The sequence below is a fragment of the Pelobates fuscus genome, chromosome 3 (genome assembly GCF_036172605.1).
Source record: "Pelobates fuscus isolate aPelFus1 chromosome 3, aPelFus1.pri, whole genome shotgun sequence".
Taxonomy (NCBI): domain Eukaryota; kingdom Metazoa; phylum Chordata; class Amphibia; order Anura; family Pelobatidae; genus Pelobates; species Pelobates fuscus.
This window is the reverse complement of record NC_086319.1, coordinates 418,052,688-418,068,087: the sequence shown is the minus strand read 5'-3', so window position 1 is coordinate 418,068,087 and position 15,400 is coordinate 418,052,688. Positions and strand designations below refer to the sequence as shown.

The window sequence follows — 15,400 nt, the reverse complement described above, 5'->3', positions numbered from 1 at the left end:
ATACCCGCTCCGACTTTCAATGTTGTCAGAGCGCAGGCTGAGAATCTCTGAGCCTGTGCTCTGACTCACTAACTGAGCGCCGGAACCACAAGGGAGAGGATATGATCTGACTGCACCTACTGCTGGTGCGCACCAGTGGACCCCTACTGCTGGTGCGCAACCAGCGAATCGTTAAATTAAATATGCTGGTGTCCCCAACTTGTGAGCTGTGTTGGCCGCCGGGCGCCTCTGTTGTCATGGCACCCTGCGTGACCGCACAGCTTGCACACCCCAACGGCTGACCCTGCTGACACACACTGACGTTACTACTTAGACATCCCTCAATAGTAATACAGACATCAGTAGACACCAATAAACTGTGGAAACAGAGCTGATCCCCCAAATTTATAAAGATTTGCTTAGTGGATTTATTGTAAGATTAAATCATGCCTCCTCCTCTCTCTCTCCCATGCGCTGCTCTGTAGGCTGGGAGGAAGTGAAGAGTAATCACATTCTCCCAGCACAGCGCCACCTGTGGCTGCATGAGGAACAGCTGTTTAATGTAATGCTTGCAGGACGGCCAGCTGCCGCAGAACCTCTTTGTTCCCGTCTCTGCAAAGGGCTCCAGGCACTGCTTGTTGTGAGTGTGAGCCACTGTAAATTAGGGGCAGAGGGCACTTGCACTGCGGTAAAGACAGGTCTGGGGAGGAGGAGAGTGCAGTGCAATCAGTGCACTCCCCTCCTGTGGGTCACCAGTATACTGGTGCAACTGCCCAGGATCAGAGCCGGTGCAAGGATTTTTGCCGCCCTAGACAAAATAAAAATTTGCCGCCCCCCCATGTGACATCACAATGCCCCACCCATATGAGCTAACGCCAGTGCTGCACACAGTGTGTGTTTACATTAGAAAGATTGCAGGGACCAGCTATAGACACCAGAACCACTTCATTAAGCTATAGTGTCCCTTTAATGTGAGGTAAATTATAGAGTAGTGTCACTAATAATATACTAGATTGCCTACTTACAACCAGATGAGGATGATGATGGGCTGCAGTTTGGCTCCACTGGTCTGGTGTAGAACAGGATCTCTGGAGGCTGTTTGCAACTGTGGTCACAAAATTCAATGTTCTGGGAGAATTGGAAGCAGCTCCATTTTTTTTGGGCCCCTTACACAGCTTCAAGGTCTGGGCCCCAGGGCCTGACGGTGAGTATGCCCATAAGGCCCACTCATAGTTCCACTTATATGTTCCACCCACCCATGAGTTCGCTCACAGGGAGTGCAGTGTGCAGGGGATGTGTTGTGTTATTGTAGAGGATCTAATATATGTGCTTATGGTATGTAGTGTATTGGGATACCAGTTTGTGCAGGTGTATAAGGGATGTATTATGTGTTTCTGGTTGTGTGTAAGGGATGCATTGTGTGAATCTGTGTTTGTATGCATAAGGGATGCAAGGTGTGTGCATTGAGTGTAAGAGATGCATTGTGTTTCTGTGTGTATGTAAGAAAAGCAGTGTGTGTGTTTGCATGTGTGTGTAAGGGTTTGCATTGTATGTTTCTGTGTATGTGTGCAAAGGATGCACGGTCTTTGTGTGTAAGGGTTGCATTGTGTGTGTGTGATGGATGCATTGTGTGTAAGGGAAGCATGTTGTGTTTCTGTGTATGTATAGGGATACATTGTGTGTTTCTGTGTATGTATAGGGATGCATTGTGTGTTTCTGTGTATGTATAGGGATGCATTATGTGTGTGTGTGCGCGTAGTGTGAAAGAGCTCCCTGTCCTATAGAGCTGTCCCTTAGAGCTCTCCCCTGGTCTTTCCTCTCCCCCACCCTCCCCTAGCGGTCTCTTCTCACACTCACCCACCCTGTGCTCTTCTCATCCCCCCTCCCTGTGTTCTTCTCACTCCTTCCTCTATGTGTTCTCCACACCCCCCCTGTGTTCTTCTTACCCCCCTTCCTGTGTTCTTCTTACTTTCCCCCCTTGTTCTTCTTACTCCCCCCCTTTGTTCTTCTTACCCCCTTCTTCTTCTTGCTCCCCCCTCCTTTTTACTCCCTCCTACTTCTTCTTACTCCCCCTTCTTTTTACCCCCTCCTACTTCTTCTTACTCCCCCCTATCCTCTTCTTCCCCCCTCCTCCTCCTCTTCCCCCCTCTTTTCTTATCTCGCCTCTTCTTACTCCCCCCTCCCCTTACTCTCCCCCTCACCCCTCACTCCCCCCCTCTTCTTTCTCCCCCTCACTCCCCCCTCTTCTTACTCCCCCTCCCCTTACTCCCCCCTCCCCTTACTCCCCCCTCCCCTCACCTTACTCACTCCCCCCTCCCCTTACTCCCTCTCCCCTCACTCCCCCCCTCCCCTTACTCCCCCCCTCCCCTCACTCCCTCTCCCTCCCCCCTCCCTCTCCCCTCTTTTTACTCCCCCCCCCCCCCCCCGTAGCGTGGCCGAGCTCCTCTCTGGTCCGCGGTGCACAGCCGGAATGATAGGAAGGTGCACACTGAGTGTGCACTTCCTGTCAGTCCGGCCGGTTACAGGAAACAGAAACTCCTGTTCCGCGCGGAGTTTCTGTTTCCTGTAACCGGCCGGACTGACAGGAAGTGCACACTGAGCGTGCACCTTCCTATCACTCCGGCCGGGCACCGCAGACCGGAGAGCAGCTCGGCCACGCTGCAGGGGAGGGGAGAAGCAGCTGCAGCCGCCTGAGGCTCTTTACAGAGCGCTCAGGCGGCTGCAGCATTTAAAGGGCCGGCCCGCCGCGGCCGGTCTTAAAATAATTTAGGGCGGCCTTGGGGGCAATTGCCTCCCTGCCCCCCGGCCCGGCCCGCCCCTGTAGGGTAGGGTGTATATAGTGCTGTCCAGCAGTAGGTAGAATTCACATGCTGCTGGAGGGAAACAGAGCGGAAACGTTGGAACACATTATTGCTAGAAGTTCAGTCTAATCACCAAAATCATTTCATCTTAATAAAGTGAGTTTGGAGCTAGATGTTGCAGTTTGTCCACCACCCTTTCAAATGAAAACATTGAGCAATTTCTGTACTTCCTGGAGCATTTGTCAGACAGCCACCAGGCCCCAAAGCTACACAGTGTTTAACCTGGAAGTGTTTGGCTGGTACAGAAAGCTCTACAACAGGGGCAAGGCGGCCTTTGTTTCTCCTGTTGTTGTGGGCAGCATCTCCCCTAATGCTTTGCCAGCAGTATGGCTGTAAGAGCATTATGGGGGATGTAGTCATTAAAGGGACACTATAGTCACCAAAACAACTTTAGCTTAATGAAGCAGTTTGTGTATAGATAATTTCTCTGAAGTGTCACTGCTCAATTCACTGCCATTTAGGAATTAAATCACTTTGTTTCTGTTTTTGTGTCTATGCAGCCCTTGCCACACCTCCCCTGGTTAACTTTCAGATGTAATTTACCTTAAACAATTGTATCTCTTTCTCTGTAAATTGAACTTTATTACATACACAGGAGGCTCTTGTAACGGCTACCCAGGTAGTGAGAGGGTATCAGCCGTTTCCCGGCAAGCTGGTGTGTAGTAATGAAGTTATGGGACTTTAAAGTTTTGACCGACCGCACAGGCACACTAGCCGAAAATAGTTCCATAAGTTTTGGCCTTGCGGTCAGTCCTCGTTCGTGTGGTGAAAAATCACGAAAAGCTTGCCATCCGTGGACATCCTGATGGTCACTAGAATCCCTATATGATGTATAGTCTTTCTACCGAACGGCATGACGGTCTGTAGTTTCAGCACAAATTTACAGTGTTATGGAGGTCTCAGCGGTGTTCGCCTACTCGAGTGTCCGAATTTAGTTCCAGACACTCGACGGCAAATCACCGCTGTTCGTGAACTAAGTTGGCCGCGAACACGTGTAAAAGTCCTGAAATGGCAGCCACCCAGGAACTGAAACAAAGAGTTTGTGCGTTAATCATAGGGACTGTATGTGCCGATCAGGGAGGTAAAATACCACATAATTGGATGGCAGGGGGGTCCGGCGTTCAGTAGTTTGCATTCGTATTTATGCATGCTGAGTCTCTACCGTATGGGTCGCATAAATACACGAATGATGGTAAAAGTCCCGAACTGTGATGAAAAATAATCCACATGAACCAGGTAAGCATATTCCATGGTCTCTGTTGCTGTATATGTACCTGGTTAGTTTTTAAAGGGCCGGTAGCAATAATTATTCCCAGGCAAAAGGTGGGGTTCTGTTACAGCTCTTGTAGGGTCTAGCAAGCTATTAACATAGCAGGGGATAAGAAAATCTAAATACAGAACTTGCGATAAAGGATAAACCTTAGATGACTCTTTACAGAAAGTGTTTAGGAAGGCTGTGCAAGTCGCATGCAGGGAGGTGTGACTGAAATAAAAAGGAATCATGACGGAATATTTCCATCATGTGTCCTTAAGGGGTTAAACTCCTAAATAATAGAGAATTGAGCAGTGAGGCTGCAGGGGCATGATCTATACACCAAAACTGCTTCATTAAAGGGACACTATAGTCACCTGAACAACTTTAGCTTAATGAAGCAGTTTTGGTGTATAGAACATGCCCCTGCAGCCTCACTGCTCAATCCTCTGCCATTGAGTTAAATCCCTTGGTTTATGAACCCTAGTCACACCTCCCTGCATGTGACTTGCACAGCGTTCCATAAACACTTCCTATAAAGAGAGCCCTATTTAGGCTTTTATTGCAAGTTCTGTTTAATTAAGATTTTCTTATCCCCTGCTATGTTAATAGCTTGCTAGACCCTGCATTAGCCTCCTGTATGTGATTAAAGTTCAATTTAGAGATACAATTATTTAAGGTAAATTACATCTGTTTGAAAGTGAAACCAGTTTTTTTTTCATGCAGGCTCTGTCAATCATAGCCAGGGGAGGTGTGGCTAGGGCTGCATAAACAGAAACAAAGTGATTTAACTCCTAAATGACAGTGAATTGAGCAGTGAAATTGCAGGGGAATGATCTATACACTAAAACTGCTTTATTTAGCTAAAGTAATGTAGGTGACTATGGTGTTCCTTTAAATAAGATCTCCTGTTTTTGCCTTTCAGACAGCCTTCTGGGTGGTTGTGAGATGGCAAACTATTTCCTTTTATCACTCAGTCAGACTGCCCATAGTTTCACCTATGTGTATGAATTCTAACACATCTGTGTCTGTTAGTAAGTTCCCTCACTGATTGCATCTCCCTACTCCTTCCCTAGGATTATCTGAAGATTTGGGACAGTCGTGAAGAGGATGGATGTTAACATTAATGACGACACTATTCCTTTTGTAAAGTAAGTTTCATTGCTGGGAATACCCTGCGTTGCCAGAGCTCACACATTAATAGCAATCCTGCTAGGCAGACCCTGTATTCTGTTACTTCCAGTACATGTTTTACAAGCTCCAGGTCTTCATGCTGGTCACACAGTGGGGTGTCACCCTGGTTTGACACCTCAGAGCCAAGTATTTCCCAAGGCTCTAAACAGCCACAGCAGAAATACCAGGGTGAAGAGGGGGATGATCCCTTTTCCCAGCAGCAGAGTCCCATCCAGGTCCAGGGGTAGTGGAGGGGACGGCGGTCTCCACTGGCCCCCTACCAGCAGAAGAGGTGGCATCAGGGCAGAGTGCAGCTGGCCTCTGCCCTACCTGTCCCGTTGTTCCGGGGCCTGACTACCCAACAGAAGCGCTGGTCTTGAGGCAGAGCCCAGTTGGCCTCTGCCCTTCCCTTTCCCTTTGTCCAGGGCCTGACTACCCACAGGCCACCTAGCAGAAGCGTGCCACTGGCCTCTACCCACCAAGCACCGACAGCTCCACGACTGGGAGCCAGGGAGAGACCGCGGGTGATGGGCACAACCCACACAGTAACTTGGAACTGACAGGACAGAGCCTGGAGTAGGAAGCTGCCAGGTTAGCTGGATGTTTGTGGGTGGGCTTCCAACAGGAGGTCTGGTACCAGGTTAGTCTTACCTTGGTGGGTAGAGATGTGGCGAACTTGCCCTCGCCACGAGCTCCTGGAGAAGCCTGCTTGTTAGCCTCCTGCCTTAGGACTATGGGTCATGCTAAAAGGCTATTGAAAGACTGGTTTCGTAGGATTCCCATGGACTGTTCGGGAACCGAACCAACTAACGAACTGTGGACCACCTCTGAGCTTATTGACCCTTGTTAACCTCTCCTGACAGTTCAATCAGTGTGGGTTCTAATTGTGCGGCTGGGTGGCCGTCGTTCGTATGCACGAACGAGTGGGAACTGTGTGACGTCCATCTTGTTCGCAAGAAGGCAGACGGACACTGAAACTCCCAAACACCGCTGAATTTGGACGAACACCTGCACCTTTCCCACACAAGTTAGGAGAGCGCCATTCAGTAGGTTTGTATTTATGGTTCATACGAACAAACGCTATCAAGAAGCCAGAGTGTGCATTCGGTATTTCTTTCACATGGAACTCCCGAAGTTGACCGGCCAAAAGCACAAAACACTCTGGAACTGTTTTGGGCATAGGGCCATGTGTGCGGCCGGTCAGAACTTCCACGTGGTGGCGTTTCGTCTCTGTTCGTGGGATCTGAGCGCTTTTAGGTTATGTTGGGCGATAAGATCCCGGCTATCCGGGGTTGTATAGACTGTGGGGGTTCCTATGTGGGAAATATGTGTTTTTATGTTTTTTCATCTTTGTTACTGTTTTTGCGGAGTCTCAATGACAATCCATTTTGTGGACATTTTGTGGGTGTGTTTATGGGCGTGTTTTGGGAGTGTCTACTGTACCAGGTTCTGTATAAATGTGTGCCATTTGGCTGGGCTTCACTAAGCCTTGGCTCATGTTTGGGTGATACTGCGGTTACCACTTCTGCAATACTATAATCACTGGCAGCTATAATCTCTCTGGAGCTATTACAACTAGGAAGAGGCAACCACAGGCGGTAGAAACCCATCTTCATGAGGGTATACCGCCACAGAAATTATTGTTCCATATTGATAAACAGAGAAATACTGCACTATTGGTTTTCACTATCATGTTTCCTGTTTGAGAACTGGTTACTTTGTTTTCTAGAAGAGAGGTGGGTGATGCCTCAAAAAGCACAACTGCACACGCGATTTGAGCCATTAATAAATACTGGTAACATACACTCACAATTACATGTGAGTGTATGTTACCACTGTGGCGGAACCGCTGTCTATTCGTGGATCTCCTCTTTCTGGTACAATGTATTTTCGTGTATTGTTCCCGCTCCCCCGTTCGGGAGTGCTCTCACGAAGGGAATCCATTAGCTTCCCGAACTGGAAACAAACCCATACCTCCATTTAGAACGCTAGGTTAGAATGTTCACACCTCGCAACGTAAGTATGAAACCACAAACTGCAAGGGAAACAATTAATGAGGGCTTCCCTGGGTGGCCGCCATTCGTGAAGATAAACGCCAGTCAGGGGGAGCCGTCATGGATTGTTTCCCGACTCGTTCGTCTCCCGAATGAGGACCTCCCTGGTGCCCATAAGAACGTTCACACCAATTAGTCAGAACGTTTGCTCTTGCAACATAGGTGTAAAACCGCAAGGGAAGTAATTAATGAGTGCTCCCCTGGGTGGCCGCCATTCATACAGACGAATGCCAGCCAAGGGAAGCATGAATACCCCGAAAGGAGATGCTTCCCTTGTCTGGGTTTCACACCGGAAGCTCGCGAACGGGTAATAGTCGAGGGGGGTACCACTGTGAGAGTACCTGACGTTAGTGTGGACACTTTTGGGACCCTGGCTAGTTTGGCAGGCTTTTCTGTGCCTGGGAGACAAAGAGACCGTGCCTTGGCTCCCAGGCACAGAGGCTCCTTGGGCGGGAGACCCCTTGCCTGAGTGGCGGGCTTTCCATATGTGGGAGACAAAGGGATAGCAACCCACCCCCCCGTTTTCGCACTTGGGCTCTCAGGTATGAAGGATTCTGGGTTGTAACCCCTGGTTGTGTGCGTGGAAGACCCCTTGCATGCGGTTATGCATAAAAAACATATGTGGCCAATAAAATTGTGTTGCACCTCGAGGACTGTGTGTCATCCAGTTCCTGAGGGAAAATGGGTCTCTTTATACTCTAAATGGTTCCTGACCGGCTGAAGAAAATTAGTGGATGTCACCGGTTGGGTTACCGGTGGTCTGCTACAATCACATAGCATTATAGCATTAAAATATACACTGTTGGCCGGCGGAACGGAATGGCCGCATAGAAACCGAGCTCCTCCGGCCCCACTCTAAAAGCGACATTAGCAAACCTCGGACCCGGGAATGGGGAAGCACACCAAGGCGGGGAGCACCCCCAAACCCTCGGGGACCCGCCCGGTGAGTCAGACCACTTCCATGCGGCAGTTCCTGGCCGCAGCGCCGGACCCGCCATCCCAGGCGCAATCCGAGGCCTACACGCCATCAGAGGCCTCCACACCACACTCCCTCTCCCCAGGCCGTGATGAAGCCAGGGAAACCCCTCCACCAGAATGGCTAGCCCTGCTTCAAGCACTGCCCACACGGGCAGATCTTACCCAGACCACCTCAGCCCTGCAGTCCTCCATCAGGGCAGACATACAGCTGATGAGAGCTGATATCCAGGGCATAGCAGACCGCATGGCCCAGATTGAAGCAGATCATGACTCCCTCACTGCAGCACAAGCAGCCCATGCTGTGAATCAAGCCAAACAGAACACCCAAATGCAAGCAATGGCCAGACATATAGAAGATCTGGATAACAGAGGCCGCAGACAAAACCTACGAATAAGGGGCCTGCCAGAAGGAGAAGACTCACCAGCTCTTCTTAAAGGTACACTCACGCCATATTCAATGAGCTCCTGAATCGCCCCAAAGAGACTCCCATAGACTTTATCAGAGCACACAGGGCTTTAAGACCCAGGGGTCCACCAGAAGCACCGCCTAGAGATGTGATCTGCTGCCTGGCACTCTACTCCCTGAAAGAAGACATCCTGCATGCAGCGCGCACAAGAGGCGACATCGACTTCGAAGGCCGACAACTACAACTATACCCAGACCTATGCCCAGCCACCTTGGGGTATCGCAGAGCACTGAAACCACTTACCAGATTGCTTGTATCTGTCATGCCTTAATTATGATATCCTCTTACTTCCTGGTTCCACGGAGCTTAGCCACACCTCTTCATGACACGGTCTCCCTATTTAATCTGACCGCACCAGCTGATCGAGGCTGGATTATTGAACTACGTTCCGTACTCACGAACCGGCTGCAACATCGTTGTGAAAGCCCTCTGTTACCGGACCGGACTGGAAGACTTCAAGTTCCCTTCACCTTTCCTCATCCACGACTAAAGCTGAACTCTCACCATTCAGGATAAACCGCCTCTGAGGAGATCTCGGGAACCAGTGTTCTATGTGCCGGAAGCTAAGTAAAACCCCTGTGATAAGCGTTGCATCTCAAAGCTGTTATTTCCTGTCTCCAAAGTCCTACGTTAAAGCAAACCCGTTACAGCTAACTTCAACTCATACTTTGTCTCAGTTAGCTGCATCTGTCTTACTTCAGTTAGAGTCTATGGAACAGCTATTGTAACTTCTTATCATCTAATTAATTAATACTACTAAAGGACTCTTTCTGATTCAGTCACCGTTTACTACTTAAAGCTACAGTGCATATAATTGTGGACTTCAGTTATCGTTTACTACTTAAAGCTACAGTGCATATAATTGTGGACTTCAGTTATCGTTTACTACTTAAAGCTACAGTGCATATAATTGTGGACTTCAGTTATCGTTTACTACTTAAAGCTACAGTACCTGTAATTGGAATTAAAGTCAATACCTTTTACTTTTTATAATAAATATTCAAACTATACGAAATCTGCAGTTGTGTTCCTTCATAACAAATGTTTAGACGTGACAGTATCACAGAAAATCCGATACCGCTGGACCTTCCCTACAGGCCTGATAGCCACCACCCAGCAAGGCCCATGGCTGATCCGCACCCCACAGGACTTACAAGAGCTGTCAGAAGAACTACACCTGCCTCCCCTCCACATGTCTTGGCCAGACCCGCTGGATTTCTACAATAGCCCACCCATGCAGCAAGGAGTATCTTTACCGCAACAGCGCAGAAACCGGACGAGATTGGAGACTGTGAGACCGGCTGGAGCACTGCGCTAAGGGACTTCCGAGAAGAACCAACAAGCAGGGAGCAGCGCACTGAACTAGTAACTATGCATTGGGACAATATACACACAGGCCCACAACACTTTTAGGCCACATTATGCACTACTACACTACCTTGCACCACACGTACCAGGGGGGAGGGGGGGGTACACTGAAGAGGTTATCCGAGACAATCTGAATGCTCACCCTGAAAAAGCGCAAAAGACACACTGGGACTTAATGTCTACTACACACCTGCTTGGGTGGGGGATACGGGGGGAGGAGGGGGGGGTACCCTGAAGAGGTTATCCGGGATAAGCTGACTGCTCACCCTAGAGAAGCAAGAAAGACGCACTGGGGACTTAATGCTTAATGAACACCTGCTTGGGTGGGGGATCGGGAGGGGGGGGAGGAAGGGACGGTTTGAGACCACGTATGGGGCCGCAGGGAAAAGGAGCCGGGGGACACACGGGAAGGAACTCCCCAAAACCCCCCACCTTACAGGACAACCTCAACGGGGAGGCACGATCGCTAGGGTGGGGGTGGGAATACGTGAGGGACCAAACGAGGCCAACCAGACACATTCAGCTGCCACACCAGCCTGCACGTTAGCATACAGATACACACTGCCGCACAAAGGGACAGTGGGGTGGCGGAGGTGACTCAGGAGATACTTGATCGACTCCAGGGGTTTGCTCACGGACACACACTGAGGTGGGAGAGGGAGGGTGGAAGTTGGGCCAGGTAACTGCCGACACCGCCCGGAAAGACCAGATAGCTCCCAAGAAGAGGGGGGCCGGGGGTCCTGGGGAACCTAGACAGGGAAGAGTTACTCCTCACCTGGCCCTTGGAAAGGGGAAAAGTGGGGTAGAGGTCACAAGGCCACGTTCCCACCAGACAGGGGCACACAGAAATTGGCGAGGGGACTCGACGGTGCCGACAGGTGCGGCGCAGTCGACTCCTGCTTAGCCAGTACCCTAGTCTTTTCTTTTTGTGTTTTTCACCTTATCCTTCTAGTTCACATTTTATTGGTGCTTCGATACCAACAAGGTTTATTGTTCTAATCTGTTCTACAGTTTGTTATTTGTAGCTGACGCTCGCCTCTCCCAGCGGGGCCCACGGGGAAAGCCAGCCGCCCCCACCCACCCTGACCACTCCCAACCGTCACACCCTGTACACTTAGGACCGTACCAAATATGCCGTCCCACGCCACACACAAACAAGCCGAAATAAAATTCCTCTCCATTAACGCTAAGGGCATGAATGTGCCCGAAAAACGTTCACACGCCCTACGACACTTTCATAGCCAGAAGTCACAGGTAGTTTTTATCCAGGAAACACATTTCAAAGAAGCAATAACCCTGAAGGGAAATCCAAGGGCACAGCGATACTAATTCACAGATCACTTCACTTTGCTCCCACCGACACACTGCGAGACGACCACGGACGATTTGTTTGTGTCAAGGGAACGATCGCAAACCGCACATACACGTTCGCGAACCTGTATACCCCCAACAAACGCCAACACCAATTTCTCCGCACGACACTCAAAAAGATTGAGGGATTTGCGGAGGGTTGCCTAGTCGTGGGAGGTGACCTGAATGTGGCCCTGTCGCCAACCATAGACACATCTATGGGGTCCTCCGCGACTCCCCAACACATCTTGACCCATATTGCGAAAACCATGAAAGAGCTGCGACTAGTGGACTGCTGGAGAGCGCTTCACCCTGACGACCGTGATTACACTTTTTACTCCATTCCCCATAGAACATACTCCAGAATAGACTACTTCCTTATCCCACATTACTACCTGACCGAAGTAAGACGAACTGACATTGGGACGGCGACATGGTCCGACCACGCCCCGATCACAATGACATTAGTCTCCCCACTTTACAGGCCCACTTGCACTAACTGGAGACTCAACGAATCAATGCTAAACTACGTAGTAACGACCACGGAGACTAGGGAACGACTGATACAATACTTTACAGAGAACGATACGCCTGATGTCACACCCCTCTGCCTCTGGGAGGCCCATAAAAGCGTGATCCGGGGCCACTGTATAGCAAAAAGTGCCGCATTAAAAAAGGCCAGATCCGCGAAACTTAAAACCTTAATAACGGATATACAGGACCTGGAACACAGGCACAAACAAACCCACCTACCAGCAGACTGGACACAACTGACGGAACTTCGGAGGGAACTTTCCACCATCCTAAACGCCACTCACAACAGGGCCTACCTACACACCAAAGCATTTTTCCACACAAACGCAAACAAATGTGGTGCCCTCCTTACCCGCATGATCGCCAAAAAGAGAGCGGCGGCCTACATCCCAGGGATTCGGGATGGAGAAGGGAAATTACAAACCATGCCAACCGAGATGGCCAGAGCTATCCGGACATATTATGCTGGCCTATATTCGCTAGATGCACAAGGAGGAGAAGAGCCCGGGACGACAGGAAGACTAAGATAACAGACTATCTAGAACCGCGCATACGCAAGCACATCTCTCTAGAGGCGAGAGCGGACCTGGATGAACCAATCGAGGCACACGAAGTAGCATGGGCCCTCAAAAAGTCCAAGGCGGTAAGAGCCCCGGTCCAGATGGCCTGCCCTCCCGCTACTACAAGACCTACGCGGAGCTTCTCGTCCCTCGCCTCACGACAGCGCTAAACGCGATCCGAGAAGGGCAGCAGTTTCCGACGCAGACTTTGGCGGCTAACATCGCCCTGATACCCAAAGAAGGGAAAGATCCCGAACACTGTGCGAACTACCGCCCCATATCACTCCTCAACTGTGATCTGAAACTCTTCACTAAGGTACTTGCACAACGAATACAGGCCTATCTTCCGAACTTGATACACGGAGACCAGGTGGGATTCACCCCACACCGGGAGGCACGGGACAACACGATTAGAGCTCTGTCCCTGATACACGTCGCGAAAGCTAGACACGAGGGCCTTCTCCTGCTCTCAACTGACGCGGAGAAGGCGTTCGACAGGATCGCATGGGACTTTATGTTCCAGATCCTGGAAACACTAGGACTGGGACCATTCATGATGGCCTGGATCAGAGCAATATACTCGACACCTACTGCTCGAATTTGCATAAACGGGGCCTTCACCGACCCCTTCCAAATACGGAATGGGACCAGGCAGGGCTGCCCACTCTCCCCCCTGCTCTTCGTACTGGCCTTGGAGCCGTTCCTGAACTCGGTGCGCGACAATCCGAACATCCCTGGGCTGAGAGCTGGACATGGAAAACACTCGGTCGCAGCATACGCTGACGATCTCTTGTTTTTTGTGACCGAACCAGAAGTATCCATGCCCGAGATCATGAAGGAATTTGAAACGTACGGGGCTCTATCGAACCTTAAAATCAATTTCTCTAAATCCACGATCCTCAATGTATCTATCCCGGGGCCCAGGGCAGAGGCCCTTCAACGAGAGCTACCGTTCCGATGGTCAGACACTTCCCTGAAATATCTTGGTGCAGTGCTCACAAAAGACCTCTCCCGCTTATACGAAGCAAACTTCCAACCGCTTCTGGCCACCATACAGAAGGATCTTCAAGATTGGGACCAGGTCCGCCTCTCGTGGTTCGGAAGAATGGGGGTGCTCAAAATGAATATCCTCCCAAGGGTCCTGTACCTGTTCCAGGCCATCCCTGCGGCCATCCCATAGGCCTTCTTCACCTCCCTCAGATCACTCGCCCTGGGGTTCGCATGGCAGAAACAAAAGGCGAGAATCAAACACGACGTGCTCACACTACCGAAAGCCAAAGGAGGTCTGGCCCTGCCAGACTTCAAGAGATACCACAGGGCCACCCATATCCAAAGGATACTGGAGTGGACCAAACAAGGGGTGCAGAAACTGTGGAAGGACGTGGAAGCGACGCTAGTAGGGAGACCGATGGCAGTCCTCCCCTGGCTGGACCCCCAACAGGGTAGACTACTGGCAGCCCCACATCCCCTGATCAAAGCTACCATGCAGGTGTGGCACACAACGGCAACGCCACTCTCGCTCACCACCACACCATCCCCAATGCTGCAACTGGTCCACAATCAGGCCTTCCCTCCGGGAAGAGAACCAAGGTCGCTGGCTCTACTTCTGAACCACGAAGTACCGAGGCTATGCCACACCCTAGACAACGGCCACACTAAGACGCTGGAGGCCATGACAGGAACCCCCAATCACTCATTTATGACGCGATTCAGGTACAGTCAACTAGCGGGGTTCGTACGGGACACTACTCAAAACAGGCACACCCTCAGACCACTCACGGCTTTTGAAGAGCTGTGCATGGATCCGGATCCCTTGGCCAGGGGCCTGTCAATGCTCTATGAAATGATCATGCGGATGAGGCGGCTGCCACCCCCAAGCTTCATGGGGAAATGGGAAACAATGTTAGGTACCACATTCACACCTGACCAGTGGGACAAAATCTGCACCCTCTCACTTCACTGCGCACCGTCCAGCGGGATGCAGGAAACTGCATACAAAATCCTAGCCCTCTGGTACCGCACACCACTCCAAACACACCTATACGACCCCACGAAAAACGACACATGCTGGCGCTGCGCCACACACACGGGTACATACCTCCACATATGGTGGGACTGCCCGATCATCCGACCATACTGGACAGCCATACACAAGATCATCACAAGATTCTCAGATATCACACTACCCTTAGATCCCGCAACATTCCTGATCAATCACACTACAACTAAAATGTCCACCTATAAAAAATCCCTGACCATCCGGATACTTAATGTAGCCAAGAGCCTGATCCCTCTCTACTGGAAAAAGCAATGTGCACCTCCTCTAGACACATGGTTCCAACGGATGGAGGAGTTGAGGGCGATGGAGGAGCTCTCCCTGCTGGCAGAGGGGAAGACACAGGCGTATATGACAATCTGGACACACTGGATCTTGACAACGACCAGAGCAGACTTCCGAGACTTACTGACGGACGGAGACGCCTGACTTGACGACACACCACCAAACTCGGACCACGAAAGCTCTATCAAACAGGTCAGATAAAGCAAACCAACCCAATACGGAAACTGGCCCACGCCCTCTCCCCCTCTCCCTCTTAACACACACCGCCCCCCCCCTTTTTTTTTCTCCCCGGGGGTACCCAAAACGGAGAGGCGACACAGCAGAAAGGGTAGGCAGATGCAGAGAACCTGGACAGATGGGTGCCCGATATAGCGAGAGACGGGAAATAGGGGTTCCCCGCACGACCTGAGACCTAACACCCAGATTGGCCTGGTAGTGACCAAACTGACCGACAATGTAGACCTTAGGCCCGCACCTGAAGGA

At 50.6% G+C, this 15,400-nt stretch overlaps 1 protein-coding gene across 2 annotated transcripts in view; it reads left to right on the top strand.

The window, feature by feature from the left end:
* The window catches only part of LOC134603618 (protein INCA1-like), a 108,317-nt gene that overhangs the window by 46,490 nt on the left and 46,427 nt on the right, over window positions 1-15,400 (top strand). For both annotated transcript variants that reach the window (XM_063449763.1, XM_063449764.1), the window contains exon 2: window positions 5,169-5,243. In XM_063449763.1, the coding sequence (XP_063305833.1) occupies window positions 5,203-5,243 (41 nt within the window). In that variant the 5' untranslated portion in view covers window positions 5,169-5,202. The remainder of the gene's footprint in view (window positions 1-5,168; window positions 5,244-15,400) is intronic.